This window comes from Vipera ursinii (assembly GCF_947247035.1).
Source record: "Vipera ursinii genome assembly, chromosome: 2".
Classification (NCBI taxonomy): domain Eukaryota; kingdom Metazoa; phylum Chordata; class Lepidosauria; order Squamata; family Viperidae; genus Vipera; species Vipera ursinii.
In genome coordinates, this window is record NC_139513.1 from 177055789 (window position 1) to 177072144 (window position 16356).

At 42.2% G+C, this 16356-nt stretch overlaps 1 protein-coding gene across 5 annotated transcripts in view; it reads left to right on the forward strand.

The window, feature by feature from the left end:
• Nucleotides 1-15593, forward strand: part of LOC310635785 (tetratricopeptide repeat protein 39A-like) — a 46219-nt gene extending 30626 nt beyond the window's left edge. For 2 of the 5 annotated variants that reach the window (XM_083355057.1, XM_083355059.1), the window contains exons 11-18: nucleotides 405-464; nucleotides 1456-1617; nucleotides 6845-6936; nucleotides 7368-7488; nucleotides 8365-8476; nucleotides 12572-12686; nucleotides 12891-13007; nucleotides 13943-15593. In XM_083355057.1, the coding sequence (XP_083211183.1) occupies nucleotides 405-464; nucleotides 1456-1617; nucleotides 6845-6936; nucleotides 7368-7488; nucleotides 8365-8476; nucleotides 12572-12686; nucleotides 12891-13007; nucleotides 13943-14060 (897 nt within the window). In that variant the 3' untranslated portion in view covers nucleotides 14061-15593. Of the gene's footprint in view, nucleotides 1-404; nucleotides 465-1455; nucleotides 1618-6844; nucleotides 6937-7367; nucleotides 7489-8364; nucleotides 8477-12571; nucleotides 12687-12890; nucleotides 13008-13942 lie in introns of those variants that run through there. The other 3 variants (XM_083355058.1, XR_014491523.1, XM_083355060.1) reach the window with 3 other exon arrangements.
• Nucleotides 15594-16356: the final 763 nt, after the last annotated feature.

The following is a 16356-nucleotide window of genomic DNA, read 5'->3' on the forward strand; positions in this document are numbered from 1 at the left end:
GTGAACTCAAAACTCTTATCTTCTGTCTAGCAACGCTTAAAAGGCATTCCTTTTGAATAAAGCAAAATCTACTAATTTGATATAGCAGGTAGTTTGGTTAAACACTGATTGATGCAGTAAAAACTCAGTTTCAGAAAGTTCTGAGTGTGGGGGGGGAAACTAATCTATCCAAAGTGGTGTAGAAATTTCTGAGATTATCTTTTTCCACTATGAGGTATACACCGCATGAGGACTCTGGGAGTCCAGCTAATTTTTGTGCTATCACCTTTGATATGGTTTCTTATCCCAGTAAAGATGGCTTTGGATGGATAATGTGGGAGGGATAGAGTGGATCAACATAGGGTCTGTGATATTGCTTACAGCTGTTTCCCCATAACTGAGTATCCTTTTCTTTAATTTTTCAGAGTGCCATTTTCTTGTTCTTTGCTGGGAGGATAGAGGAAATCAAAGGGAACATCAATGAGGTGAGGTGCTTTAGTATGATCAGAACAGGAATCTAGCCAGTATGTCTTCCACCATTATGGAGAGTATGTGTCAGTCCCTAGGAAAGAAAGACCCTCAACTGCATTTGGTTGAAGTGATACATTTACTGAAGATTACTGGTTGCAGCTAAAGTAGGCTAGAACTAAGCTTCCTGTGCAAAAAGTTACAGACTTTCCACTTTTCCCCAGCCCTCCCCCTTTGGCCAGTTTGGCTTCATCCAATGGCATGCCACTTAGGTGTTTTGGGAACCCCTCAAATGTTTGGTGCCACTTAGTGCAACTCGCATTCCTGTTCCAGGCTCTGTGGCCTTGAAGAATGGAACAGGCTGGTTCTCACACCTCTGGATTCCTTCAATTCCCCCTCCCCAACCCTTTGACTCATGCCAATTGCCTATTTCCTCTTCCCTCCATCTCCCTAACAATTCATGGCAGATGCAAGCAAAGCAGTAAGCTGAAGATGGCAGATCTGACAATATGCCTGAATCATCCTACTAATTATTTTTAAGTCTGATATATTAGTGTTTTAAGCTTCTGCCTTCCATGATGACCATTGTGGTCTTAGCACCTCCTATACCCTACTTGCTGAGATGGAAGATGAAGAAGGTAGTGACACAGGAAGTTCAGAATAAATCATTTAATTTTGTGTCCCACACATCTCAATTACTGTTCATCAAAGAGAAATTTTCATCTGATTATTCAACTCTAATTAAGAGTAATGGCACATAGACAATCACTGGGTATTGCTGTGTTTCTGAATTATCATAATATCCCAATTTTCAAACCTATTTTAACAAATGTCTAGCCCGCATTGCTTTGTGATTTCTTATTTTTAAAAAGAAAGCTATGATTTTTTTAGGAAGTTGAATTCAAGAAGAAACTTACCTCCAGTATTATATGAACCCTGTCTCCTCCTTGCCAGTAAAAATGCTAAACCCTTTACAACTTTCCTTTTGACTTTTTCCTCCCTTGCCAGGCCATCAAGAAATTTGAAGAAGGCTGCTCAGCACAACAAGCTTGGAAGCAGTTTCATCATATGTGCTACTGGGAACTGATGTGGTGCTTTGCCTACAAAGGAATGTGGAAGATGGCATACTTCTACGCAGATCTGCTGAGCAAGGAGAACCGCTGGTCTAAGGTTAGGAAGAAGTACAGCAATTAAAGAGCAACCCAGGTGTATTTGAGCAAAATATTCAAACATTCAAATTGTGGAAACTGAAAATCTCTTCCTTAAAAAAAAAGCAAAGTACATCAAGGCCATTGAAACCTTGGGAATTTGTTGACCCTTTCCTGTTGATTCCATCTTTAGTGACTCAGCACCAATTCTTCCAGTTTTGAAGCCTGGCATTTGAGGAAGAATATGGAGCTGGATTATCAAAGTCAAGTGCATGTTCACACTTTCAGAAGTGATGCACCATAACCTTAATGCTGAGGACAAATACTACCTTTAATCTATTAATAGGATTAGAGCTAGCATCAATTGATCATGAATGGAACTATGGGATCATAGTGGATGGTTCAATACAAATGTTATAAAAAGAGAGAATGTACAAATTCTATGCTGATTCATTGGAAGGGAATTAAATATAAAAATGTCAATATAATTATGGCATTATAACAGATGGTGAGATTATATTATGAACATTATGTATGGTTCTGGTTACTATACCTTAAAGAGAATATTGTAAAGAATTTTTTTTAAAAAATTACAACCAAAATATTTAGAGGATTAGTGGGGAGTATTTAGGATTTTTTACTTTGAAGTGGAAGTGGGTAAAAATAAGCATGAAGAGAATATTAAATTGCCTTGAGATAGAAAATATGGCCGATTTTCCCCTATCTTACAATATCATAAGTTTGGATTACTCATTGAAGTGAAAAGAGATTCAGGGCTGAAAAATATACTATTTAATTATACAACATATTGTTAAACTATGCCATTTGCTCCCGTGAGATATGGTAATGACCATTAATTTAAATAGTTTTAAAATAGGACTGAACAATTCATAGAAGACTGATAGATGAGACCATTTAAAAGTACTTCAAGGCAAGCATTTCTTCCTTAAAGCACATTTTTATTTGGCTACAACATAATGGCACATACAAGGGTGAACCCAAGACTAAATTCCCCTCCCCTTGGTTACAAAGTTGCAAGTTGCAATTCCCACCCCAATTTGCCATCATAAATCACATTCACCAATTGTTAGAAAACGGGGGCACTTCTCCCAGTTGCTCCAGCCTGCCAAAATGTTATCAGCAATGACCTTGATTCCCATACATGTGAAATGTTTTGGCTAACTGAAAACTACAACCCCCCCCTCCTTCTTCTAACTAAATATGTGTCAATGAAGACAAAATGAAAATGGTTTCAGTTCAGTTTGTCACAGCGTTGATATTCGGCTCCCCTTAAAAGAGGAATCCTGCAAATCAAACAAGAATAACAGTTAAGAATCCCCTCTCAGTTTACTTGGATGTTTATCATAGAATTTGCATATCAGTCTGTCAGCTTTCACATCTGTACTTTTCACCCAGGTGGCTTCTGACAATGGATATCCCTTCCACTGCACTAAATATTGCAATTTTCCCTTGTATAACCTAGCATCAAGAATACGCTTTACTTCATAATGAGTCTCTTCAGCCATCACAAGCGGGCCAGGTGCTTTCTTGGGAGGGGGGGTCTCAGAGTTGACTCTCTAAAAGGCTTTAACAGACTGCAGAGAAACTCTGGGTGGATCTTTCCTAAAAGACAAGGGAGTTTTAATTCTACAGTAACCGGTTTTAAAATCTGCACTATGGGAAATGGTCCCAGGTATTTTGGTCCCAATTTTTTGCTAGGTAACTTAAGTCTGAGGTACTTTGTAGAAAGATAAACTTTTCCCCCCACGTGGAATGACCTGTGAGGCGCTCTTTTCTTATCAGCTTGCTTTTTGTAGACCTCTGAGGCTTTTGTCAAAGCTTTCTTTGTATTGTTCCAAATATCCCTCCAAGCAGACACCCACTAATCTAATGTTTGAGAAGTAGGGAGTTCCTGGGGGTAGCCAGGCATCAGAATAAAATCCCTTCCAGTGGCTATCTTAAATGGCGTAAGTCCGAAGCTGCTGTGTACAGTATTGTTATAAGCCACTTCAGCGAAAGGGAGGAGATCACTCCAATTTGTCTGCTTGTAGTCCACATAGCATCTAAGATATTGCTCCACCATTGTGTTCGCTTTTTCAGCCGCTCCATTCGTAGAGGAATGAAAAGCCGATGACAGTGCTTGTTTAGAACCAATCAGTTTGAGGAAATCTCTCCAGAATCTGGCTGTAAATTGAACTCCCCTGTCAGAAATTATCCATTTTGGCACACCGTGTAACCGGTAAATATGCTTGAGAACAATTTGGCTAGTTTCTGGGCAGAGGGGAGGCCTGAGCATGCTATGAAGTGAGCTTGTTTTGAAAAAAGATCAATCACAGTCCGTATTACCATATTTCCTCTACTTTCCAGTAATTCAACAATAAAATCCATAGCGATCTCTTCCCATGGCTGAGAAGAATCTGCAACAGGCTGTAATAGCCCAGGAGGCTTTCCTGGGATCCTCTTCATAGTAGCACAGATTGCACAACCTTTTACATAGTTCTTCACATCTTTCTTTAAGCCTGGCCATAAAAAATGCCTCCGAATTAAGTGTAATGTCTTTAAATAACCAAAGTGAACAGCCTGGTTAACATTGTGACTGTGTTGGAGCGCTTGGAGCCTGAGCGGTTCAGGCAAATATAATTTCCGCCCTTTCCAAGCCAATCCATTCCTGTGGGTCAAGATGGTTTAATTCTCTTTGAACCATTGATCATTTTTCAGTTCTTGTTTTAATTTCTCTATTAACAGGTCACTTGGATTGGGTGACCTCACATGTTGTTGCTTTCCAGTGTTTATCTGAGAAATAACTTGTGATGGTGGCATAATAAGGTTTATAATTAGTTTGCATTGGCTTTTATATTGGGGTAACCTAGAGATGGCTCAGTGGGTTAGGACGCTGAGCTTGTCGATCAGATGGTCGGCAGTTTGGCGGGTCGAATCCCAAGTGCCGCGTAACAGAGTGAGCACCTGTTACTCGTCCCAGCTTCTGCCAACCTAGCAGTTCGAAAGCACGTAAAAATGCAAGTAGAAAAATAGGAACCACTACGGTGGGAAGGTAACAGCGTTCCGTGCGCCTTTGGCGTCTAGTCATGCCGGCCACATGACCACGGAGACGTCCTCGGACAAGCGCTGGCTTTTCGGCTTTGAAACGGAGATGAGCACCGGCCCCTAGAGTTGGAAACGACTAGCACACATGTGCGGGGGAACCTTTACCTTTACCTTTAACCTAGAGATGGTGTTAGCCAAATCCCCCCCCCCCCCGGTATATATTTCAGGGTAAAGTTAAAATGGTTAAAATATTGCACCTAGTGAACTTGTTTGGGAGAGAGTTTGCGGTGCTTCCAAATTCTTGTGATCAGTCCAAACCTCAAAAGGCACCTTGTGCCCCTCTAGAAAATCATACCAAGTCAATAAAGCCCATTGGATTGCAAAAGTTTCTTTCTCCCAGATAGCCCATCTCCGCTCTGTATCAGTGAGTTTTTTCAAAGTGTAAGTGTAGGGTTGTAATTCTCCTTTTGGGTTTTTTTGGAATAGGACTGCCCCCACAGCCACATCGCTGGCATCAGCTTGAATGATAAACTGCTCTTCAGGATGAAGGTGTTTGAGAACTGGTTCAGTGGCAAACAGTCTTTTTAAGTTCTCAAAAGCAATCTGGCACCAGCGTAGGAGTTCGCCTGTTTGTGGTTTACCCCCATGTTTTCTGGATTTAAAAGTTCAGTGATGGGCAAAGCAATCTCAGCAAATGAGGGCATAAATTGGTGGTAGAAATTAGCAAATCCTGAAAAGTTCTGAAGTTGTTTTCGAGTTCGTGGGGGCTGCCATTCAATTACAGTTTTCACTTTAGCTGGGTCCATCTCTATTCCTAAACTGGAGATTCTGTAACCGAGATAATCCAAATGCCTGATGGAATTCGCATTTTGAGAGTTTTGTATAGAGTTTTGTGTTCAGCAGTTTTTTTGAGCACTTCTCGAACTAAAATTGTACGTTCTGCCATAGTCTCTGTATAGATTAAGATGTCATCATGATAAACCAAAACTCCTTTATACAAATGATCATGCAGCGCCTGGTTGATCAGTTGCATGAATACAGGAGGAGCTCCTTGTAATCCAAAAGGCATGACTTTAAACTGATAACTTCCCAGGGGGCCGTAAAAGGCCTTTTCTTATTCTCACATGATAATATGCGTCTCTTAGGTCTAGTTTGGTAAATACTCGCCCTTTCTCCAGTTGGGCTAACATGTCCTTCATTAAAGGGAGAGGGTACATATTTTCTATGCTGACCACGTTCAGACCTTTAAAATCAACGCAGACTCTAAGGGATCCATCTTTTTTCTCCTTAAACAATACAGGGCGGCCACTTGGGATTTTGAGGGTTCAATGAAGCCCCTCACCAAATTTTTATCTATGTGCTCTCGGAGTTCATTTACCTTGAGAGGGGTCATTGCATACATCAGTTTTGGCAATTTTGCACAGGGTAGGATCTCAATAGCACAATCAGTGGTTCTATGGGGGTAGGATGTCATATTCCATCTCATATTCCGACCTTGATTCCCATACATGTGAAATGTTTTGGCTAACTGAAAACTACACCCCCCCTTCTTCTAACTAAATATGTGGTAACGAAGACAAAATGAAAATGGACTTCCGGTTTTGCATGGCAGCACCCGGTTATGGGGTTGTGGATCTCCGCACCCCCGTGGCTAATTTTGCCCTGCCAGGGGACCCTAAATGGGTCTAAGTCACCCCGCAGAGGCAGCGAAGAAAAGAAGCCTGCCCCTGCAATTTTGGACCAATGGTGGTCATTCTGTTTGATTCAGAGAAAGCCTTCTAACCTGACAGGAGAAAGGCTGGCCACACTTCACTGACCAGCCCAAGCAACTTGCAGCCGAAGTCCAAAGGCACTAACCAGTACAACAGTGAATAGCATGGTTGAAACTGGGTGAGAAGTTTGATCTTCTCTCTCCTATTTTATACCTAATTTCCTGGAAAAGATCCCCAAGACCAAAAAGCCTCCCAAAGTGAGAAGGGAAGAGACTACACCCCCCCCCCCTTCCATAGATGGGAGCAGCAAATTAAACTCAGACAGAGAAAAAAATACTACAATTTGGATAAATTTGAAAGCTAAGAATTGTTTTAATTCTTGGGAGCAATCCAGAGTTTGGCATAAGGTGGGCAGCTATATAAAATGTTTTAAATAAGTACATAAATATGTTAGCCCCTGTCAGAATCCTGTAATGTTTTGCTTTGTTGCAGGCAATGTATGTGTACATGAAAGCTGCCTTCCTTAGCATGCTGCCTGCTAATGAGCCACGGCCTTTTGGTGAAGTAGAGGTTGAACTTTTTAGGTAAGAGTTTTGGAAAGTTGGGGGCAATTTAGGATGAATGTTCTGAAACATTGTTTCTCAGCCTCAGGAACTCGTAAGATGTATGGACCAACTCTCAAAATTCCCCAAGAAGATCTAAAGAGTTTTCTCTTGTTTCAATGGTAAAACTGACTACAAATTCCCAAGGTTAGGAATCTGCAAATTTACAATGGTTTTGCTACAGAAAGTTTTGGGCAGTGAATGAATGAATTCTTTGTGAACTAATGTTGTTAAAAGGCAAAAGCATAATCAATGTCTTACTTAAAGAACTACATGTAAAGGACTGAAAACTGTGATTTAATGTCTGATGTGGCAGAACTGGATTAAACTCTTTCTAAACTTCCTTAGGATTTTTAATTTCCACATACCTGTCTTTGTGAAACTTCAGTAATTTCAGTGCTTTTATCCTACAGGCAGGTTTCCTCCTTCAAACAAAGAATTGCTGGGAAATCACCACCCACAGAGAAATTTGCCATTCGCAAAGCAAGGCGCTACAAATCAAGTGACCTGGTTCCCTTACCTGTGCCAGCCCTGGTAAGGATAGAAAGTGGATCTCTACTATTTCGCAGCACACACTCTCAAAGGAGGAGAGGGTTTCTTCATAGTTACCGTTGAAAAGAACTTGGAGGTCTTCTAATCCAACCCCCTGCTCAAGCAGTAGATCCTATACCCGTGGTGGCAAAACTATGGCATGGGTGCCACAGGTGGCACTCAGAGCCCTCTCTGTGGGCACACCTGCCATTGCCCCAGTCCTAGGCCTTCAGCTGGGTTTTATAAAACCTTTTTGCTTTAGGCCTCCATTGACAAAAAAAAAGGTTCAATCAATCAATATTAAGCACATTGATTTGTGCTTAGATTGTAAGCCGCCCTGAATTTTCGGAGAAGGGCGGGATAAAAATGGGATTTTTTTAAAAAAAAATCAATTTCAACTTCTCGCGGGGAAAAAAAAAAGTTGTCGCAAAGTTGGAATTGATTGCTTGAACTTTATAGCTCCACCCGGTCTGCCATTACCACTGCAGCCATGCCCACCCAATGGGCCATGCCCACAAAATTGGCCACACCCACCCAAAGAGCCACGCCCACCCGGCACCCAATGATACGTAAGTGGGTTTTGGATTGCAGTTTGGGCACTTGGTCTCTAAAAGGTTCGCCATCACTGTCCTATACCATTCCAGACAGGTGGCTTCCCAGTCTCTTAGTTCTAGGTTGCTTCTCTCCTTGATTAGTTTCCACCCATTGTTTCTTGTCTTGTCTTCTGTTGCTTTGGAAAACTGGTGGACCCCCTTCTTCTTTGTGGCAGCCCCTCAAATATTGGAACAATGCTATCATGTTACCCCCTAGTCCTTCTTTTCACCTAGTCCTTTCTTTTCACTTCTTTCACTTTCTGTATTGGTTTTATCTTTTTTTCAGGAAATGATGTACATGTGGAATGGATTTACAGTGCTAGGCAAGCAGCAAGAGTTGTTGGAAGGAACTTTAGACACTCTGATACAGGCTGAGAAGAAGCTACAAGAAGCACCAGGTAGCATACTTTCTTCCTACACATAGTGATGGCGAACCTTTTAGAGACTGAGTGCCCAAACTACAACCCAAAACTCACTTATGTATCGTTGGGTGCCGGGTGGGTGTGGCTAATTGGGTGGGCATGGCCCATTGGGTGAGCATGGCTGTGGTGGTCATGGCAAACTGGGTGAGCGTGACCAGCGTGGACATGGCCACCTCGATGTTGCTAATGGGAAGGGACGCCTGTGGGGGCCAGGCAGGTTTGGGGGAGATCCAGGGAGTCTCTGGTGGGTGGGACAGTGGGCAGGAAGCTCGTCCTGCGGGGTGAGGCGAGGCAAGGCAGGGGTCAGGGCAAGGATGCCATTGCCACGGGACAAGGCAAGGCGAGGCAGGGGCTGGGGCAGCTGCTGCCTGACACCATTGGCCCCCACACACAGCAAATGCATGGGGGCCATCTGTGTCCATCAGCAGCCACAGCCTGCCGGACCCTCGGTTTTGGTGCGATGTGGCTGTTTGCCGCTTTGCGGGTTGCATCCAATGCAGCTGCCATGAGGCTGCGGAATAATCTGGGTGGAGGTAAGGAACCGGTATATCGGTTTCTTACCTCTGCCCAGCTTGTTTTGCGGCCTCATGGCAGCAGCACTGGGCAGAAGGTGGCAAACAGCCGGTTTCGGCATGATGTGGATGTTTGCCACTTCACATATTGTGCCCAATGCCACTCCAACCCAACCCTTGCAGAGCGCTGTTCTCGCACCGCCACAACCCAACCCTCGAAGAGTGCCCTTCTCCCGCCGCCGCTTCTCCTTCGCGATCCACTGCCGCTGCCATGTGCAATGAAACAAAGGAAGGTTTTTTGGGAAAAAAGGTCAGTCAATCAATTCCAACTTTGCGATCTTTCATGAGAAGTTAGAATTGCTCGATTGACCTTCCCCCCCCAAAAAAATCTTCCTTTGTTTCCTTGCACGTGGCAGTGGTGGCGGATTGCGAAGGAGAAACAGCACGGGGACGGGAGTCAGGTAAGAAAAGAAAGGCAGTTTCTGGGGGGAGTGAGGATTTTTTTCTTTACCTGCCTCACTTGTTCCGAGGCTGCTTTCTGCTCAGATGCATTGCTCTTGCCAATGGCCCAACTGCCCACTTCAGCGCCCTCCCTCCCTGAGCCTCCGGCGCTCCACCTGCTGCTTTGGTCAGCCTGCCACCCCCTACCTCAACCCTTCAGGGGCTGGCCTGGCATGGGAATGCCACGCGCCCCACCCTCCCACCACCATGCAGGGTAAGGTTGCTGCCCCCACCCCCGCCAAGATGTCCTCGCCTCCCCCAAGCGTTTTTTTTTAACTAACCTCCATTTCAGCCGTATTCCATTTCTCTGTTCGCTTCTCAGCCTTTGCTGCATGTTTGTGGGACTATCGGTTTTAAAAAAAAGTTGCATCAGACTTTCTAACTTCTTGAGATCTCACTAAAAGTTAGAAAATCTGATGGAACTTTTTTTTTTACCCATAGTCCCTCAAACGCAGCAAAGGCTGAGAAGCGAATAGAGAAACTGAATGCAGCTGAAAGGCAGGTTAGTAAAAAAATGCTTGGGGGAGGTGAGGGCATCTAGGCAGGGGCAGGAGCAGCAACATACCCTGCACGGCTTAGGCAGGTGTCTGGCAGGGGGAGGGAAGCAACTGGTCTACCATCATGCTAGAGCCGCCGTGTTGCTTCACTCCATGCACAGGTCCCGCCCCACCCCTTACACGGAGCGCCCTGCTCCTGCCGCTCCCCCCACCCCCTTGTGACACCTTCTTTCCAGCTCCAACGCGTCACTTCCTCCGCCACTGTGTGCAAAAAAAAAATAAAGTTCAATCAATCAATTCCAACTTTGTGAGATCTTTTTTTCCCCATGAGAAGTTGAAATTGATTGATTGATTGAACCTTTTTTTTGCACATGGCAGCAGAGGCCTAAAGTGAAAATGTTTTGTAAAACCCAGCTGAAGGCCTAGGATTGGGGCAACGGCACACGTGGCCACAGAGAGGGCTCTGCGTGCCACCTGTGGCACGTGTGTCATAGGTTCGCCACCATGGACATAGACCAAAGTTGGTGTCCACAGACAGGGATGCCCCAGGTTAGCAACAGAGACATCAGGCTCCCTGACCTACCTCATCTTTCAATTTAAATACAGGAACCACCAAGCTTCAAGAACAGTGGCATAATCTTTATTTCCAAAAATGACTGTGGTTTACAGCTAGGCTCTACATGCTTTCTCAGAAAATAAAAAATGGTAAACAACTGAAGCCCATGTTTAGGAAAAGAACCACTCTATAGGAAACATCTGGAATAAATGGTGGGTTGCATTCTGATCAACAAATGTTTTAACTGGAGGACTTCTGGTTTGCCATCACGGCGCTGTAGATGCTGGAAGGCAAGCTCCGTCTTCCGCGTTTGGTTTTGCTCTGCTGGGGGACCCTTGAAAGGGTTGAAAGTTGCCCTGTAGGGGCGACGAGCAAGGAGGGGACCCCTGCTTGATCGCAGAAGGGTGGAAGCCCTTCTACTCAATCTGGGGCAGCCCTCCAAACCAGCAGAGGAAAGACCGGCCATAGTAATATGGCCCATCACTAGGCTGCAGACAGCTGAAGTCAAACTTACTACCAAGCACTTCGAAAACAACGCGGATGAAACTGGGTGAGATCTGATCTTCTCTTTACCCTAAGTACTTTCTTTTCCTGTAAAAGCTGCCTGAAGTATCTTTCCCCCTGTGAGGAGAGAGGGAAGGGAATTTCTATCCCACCCTCTAAGAATAGCGGCGACTGACTACCCAGGGGAATTAAAGCACTAACAGAAAAACTTTAATCTAATAGGATTTATATGTTCCTGAACCTTGGGGACCAAAAGTTTTCCTATTTTTATTGGAGACTTTTGCTTTTATCTACAAAAAAGAAATAAAATTGAAAAATGATTATAAAAATTTTGGACTTAAAAAACCTTAAACGGCATCGGTGACATGTTGTGGCGAAGTCTGGTATTACAACTTGTTATTTCCTAAAAGAGACTTGGTTCGAAGCCCAGACCTTAGATAAGATTCTTCTGACCTTGGCACCACCTGTGAAAAACTCAGCTGTAAGAGAACAGTTGGGCAGCATAACTGGACTACTTTTAACTGTGAATATAAACCTTTACTGACTTTCAGAGTTTTATGTGGGGAATTGCCTTTCTATCTCTTTATTTGAGGAATATTGGTTACTATATGAGATGATGAAATATCTAGGACTATAAAATATTGCTTGACAAATGATTTCTACCATAAAGACTATTTTATAGTCCTAGATATATTTCATCATCTCATATAGTAACCAATATTCCTCAAATATTCCTCAACGTGAAAGAGATGGATGAAGACCAGGAAAAGATCCTTTCCATGTTGAAAGCAATACATGAAACCATTCTTTCACCTTGTGCTAAATAACACCTTGTGCTAAATAACCTAACATAAAAGATCAAGATGCCAGGTTAGATACACAAACCCAAACTTTGACTACAACCAAAGAACTAACAATGCAGAAGATAACAGAAGAAGTGGAACAATCAAATATTAAGACAGAGGACTCAAATGACCAAAAAATACAGTTAATGGAAAATTCCAGAAAAGGGAGTGGCAACACTGAAAATGGAAAAGCCTTTCTATATAAATCAGAAGAAATTTGAGAAAGAAGAAGAACAGATTGAATGGAAGATAAACATATCAGGGCAATCATAGGGAATTGGAATAATAGGGAGACAACTTAATGAATACAAATGGGCCAGTCCTTCCAAAAAAATGGCAATTAAATGGTCTTTATTTGAAATAACATATATAATAATATTGGGAGATCTATTTTATGATCTAAAAACACTGATATGGAAGCCTAGTTGGCAAAGGAAGAAAGCCAGAATAAGGCACAAGCTGTTATAACTGTGCAGGGAGAGGTATGGGCTCCATTTTTACCCATACAAGCAGAGCAAGTAACCTACCTGCTACACAAATAATGTGAATGGAAATATTGCCATTTAACCTTTTTGCAAAGTAGAATATGTAGTAACTGCTTAGCCTGGTTAACTTTTCTTCTGCTCTTTCCATTTCTCTTTCCACAATTTCCTCAGCCAGTGAGTACCAGGTAGATGACCAGTGTCTAGTGTTACTTCTCAAAGGCCTAGTCTTCAAGCATTTGCACAGTTTGGCTAAGGCTGAGGCGTGCTTCAATGCTGTCCATAGCAGGTATGATGCAGGTCTCTTTGATAAAAAAAAATTGAAAAATTTGGGAAAAAATTGGGGAGTGGGGGGGAGTGTGAGGCATTGTTGACTGTTCTGGGAACTTAATTCCAACATATTTGGAGGTCTTAGATCAGGGAAAGCTGCACCACAACAAACCCTGAAAAGCTTCCAGCAAAACAGGATGCATGACTGTCTATTTGCTTACAGTAAGAAGAAGATCAGGTATGATCATTACCTGGTACCCAATGCACTATTGGAACTGAGTCTGCTGTATGTGGCACAAGGCCAAAATGAAGAGGCTGTACAGTTGCTTCGCAGAGCCAAGTAAGTTCAGCATATCTCATAATATTTTGCCCTAGAAGATAGCGCTACTTCACAGCTTAACAGCATTTGAGACAGTTTTATAATCTCATGGAGAGAAGGGCCAAAAGGTGCTTGCCAGCCATGAATTATGTTTTCCTCTGTTCCCCAAGTTCTTTGTAAATCTAAGTAGGTCTAAGAACTAGCAGGTTCACAGCTTAGTTACTCTGAGTCAAACCACTTATCTGGTAATTGAATAAGCAAAGATGTATTTCATAGGCTTGTTCATTGCATTTCTTTTTATTGGATCACATTCATCTGATCTAGACATTTATTTTGGTAGAGGACAGGAAGGCCTGGAGGAACGTTGTCCATAGGGTCGCGATGGGTCGGACACGACTTCGCAGCTAACAACAACAGACATTTATTTATTTACACATTTATATAGCTGCATTTTTATCATATCTGGGTAGCCCCCAATCAAAAAGAAAATAAATAAAAACATTTTAAAAACTATAAACCTCAACCAATTAAAACATAAAATATTAGAAATAACAAAAACCTGGCAGCCATCTATGCTAATGTGCCATCATGTAATCTCCCAATGCTAGGGGAAAAAGCCAGGTCTTCAAAGCCTTACAGAAGGCTAAAAGAGCAGAGGCCTGCTAAACTTCAAAAGGCAAGGTGTTCCATAGGGCAGGGGCTGCCAGGGAAAAGGCACAATTCCTAGCTCCCAGCAGATGTCAATACTTGGGGAAGGAACTAGGAGTGTGTCTACCCTATCTGACCTGGTAGAAAGATTAGCTGTCCTTTTGACATCTACTTTAGTCATATTTACAAAATATCAAATATTATCCTGTGAGATAATGCCTGGATTCCTGAAATACATTTTTGGTGTGCAGAATACATACAGGTTTGATATAAGGGATGTAACAATTGTTGAGTGTTTTTCCCACCAGGAACGACTACAAAAATTATTCAATGGAGTCACGAACACTGTTCCGGATCCACGCTGTATTGTCCAAACTTAAGGCCAGCCAGGAAGAAAATGATGCAGATGGAACCAGTCCTTCCTAAACCAGGTTTCCTCAAAAACTGTTGTTAGGAGTGCTTGGACCAAAGAAAGAACGGCCAATGTACAAGGGCTTGGGATGCTGTTTTCCTCCTGGGGTGGGCCTATTTGAAGGAGTGTGTTGTAATTGTACCACTGGGCTTCTGGCCTAGTGTTTAATGTATTATGATGAGCATGGGTGGGTCTTACCTAACTGGATTTCAGCTTCCAAAGCCAGGATGCAGCTATGAAAATGCTGCTTGCTAATTAGTGAAGGTGGCAGGAGCAGCCTATCTTAATTATTCCATGATATATTCTGTAAGGTCATGAGGGCTCCTTTTTTCTGTTCTTTTTCAACCTCATAATTTTGAAATAACATGGACTTTACAGCCTCCTAATATTTCTTTTTTAATTTCATGTTTCTTGGGAAATCCTCACCCACTTTCTTACTCAGTTTGTGCTCCTTAACCAGAGTGGCACATCAGATGGTTCTTCCTGTCACATTGGGAGTGAGCTTAATAATGCAATTAATTCAGCAAAGACTTCCAGTTTTGGCTGAAAACATAATAGTACCTCAACTCTCTGCAGTGGCCTTCTCTTTTTCAAAAGAACAGATTTCTTTTACAAAACCTATCAGCTCAATCTCTATTTAAGAACATTTCTAAATGTTGGAAAGTGATTTAAAATGTTTACAGCATTTGGGATGGGTGCAAACAATCCCTTAAGTAAGGAATTATATTGCAGAATGAATAGTAACTGGACTTAAATTTTCAAAAGCCTATGACTACTTCCAGAATTCTGTTTATGTCAATAGTTGCCCCAGTATATATTTTGCTGATCAATTTGGCAAAAACAGCTGAAGGATCTTATCAGTTTTCAATCTGATTACTGTATTAACGAGTAAGATTGGTTCCACAGATTCACTGGGCTATTGAAATATGGTTTTATTTTCTTTTTAAAAAGCTGTTTCAATGCCTCTGTTGGTTGTCTCATCCATCCAGGACACTTCTAGCCATACTGTTACTCAGGACTGCTTATTAGCTATTAGATATAAGCCAATAAGCCAATGTGGTTTTTGTTGTACTTGTTTGCATTCCTTATTTTAAAATTACATTTGGTGTAATTAGCATTAAAACGATGGAAAGGCATAAAGGGGACATTTTTGGTATCTCTTCTTTTATTGTGTAGTGATGACATTTGAACATGCAATCTTCTGTAACATTGCCAAGGAAACTGCATGGACCTGTTGCCGGAAGTCAAGATTTATTCAAAGATCATCCAGTCCAGGGATTGGATCTAGTGCTGGAATCCATTAAACTGCTTTGACAAGTGACAATTCAATCCTCATTTGAAAGCTTCCAGCAAGGAAGAATTAAGCATTGCTTAATAGCTATGGGCATAATGAAATTACTCCTAATATCCAGCCTCATTTTTTTTCTTTATAATTTACTGGCTCTTGTCTTGCTCTCACCTTTATCAAAGAACACATCAATCTACTCTTTTTTTTGTAATATATTTTATTGATTTTTTAAAAACATAAATCACTTAATTGGCGAACAGTGTGTTGTCTGGGTTACATTTGTAAAACAATCACTAACAATTGATTTCTACAATCCATAATCCACATAATAGTTTTAGTTGATTTCTTCTTTCCTCTTTTGCAAACTATATATATATATATATAAAGGTAAAGGTAAAGGTAAAGGTTCCCCCGCACATGCATGCTAGTCGTTTCCGACTCTAAGGGCCGGTGCTCATCTCCATTTCAAAGCTAAAGAGCCAGCGCTTGTCCGAGGACGTCTCTGTGGTCATGTGGCCGGCATGAATAGATGCCAAAGGAGCACAGAATGCTGTTACCTTCCCACCGTAGTGGTCCCTATTTTTCTACTTGCATTTTTATGTGATTTTGAACTACTAGGTTGGCAGAAGCTGGGATGAGTAACAGGCGCTCACTCTGTTATGCGGCACTCGGGATTTGACCCGCCAAACTGCCAACCTTCTGATCGACAAGCTCAGCGTCCTAACCCACTGAGCCACCGCGTCCCTTATCCCCACCCAATCAGAACACAGCCCCAATTCAGTTTTAAGTTTCATGTTTTATATTAATTTCACTTCCATATATTTCGATCCTCCATAAAAAGATTAATTTGCTGTTTCCGTTAGTATAAGGGTGGGGCAGAAATCCCCCTCCTTCCCTTTTGGAGGTATTTTGCTTCTTGGGGGATCTTTTCCAGGAAACTAAATGTAAAATAGAAAAGAGATCGAATTCCTCACCCAGTTTCAAGCACGCTGTTCAAAGTTGTGCTGGATAGTGCTTTTGGA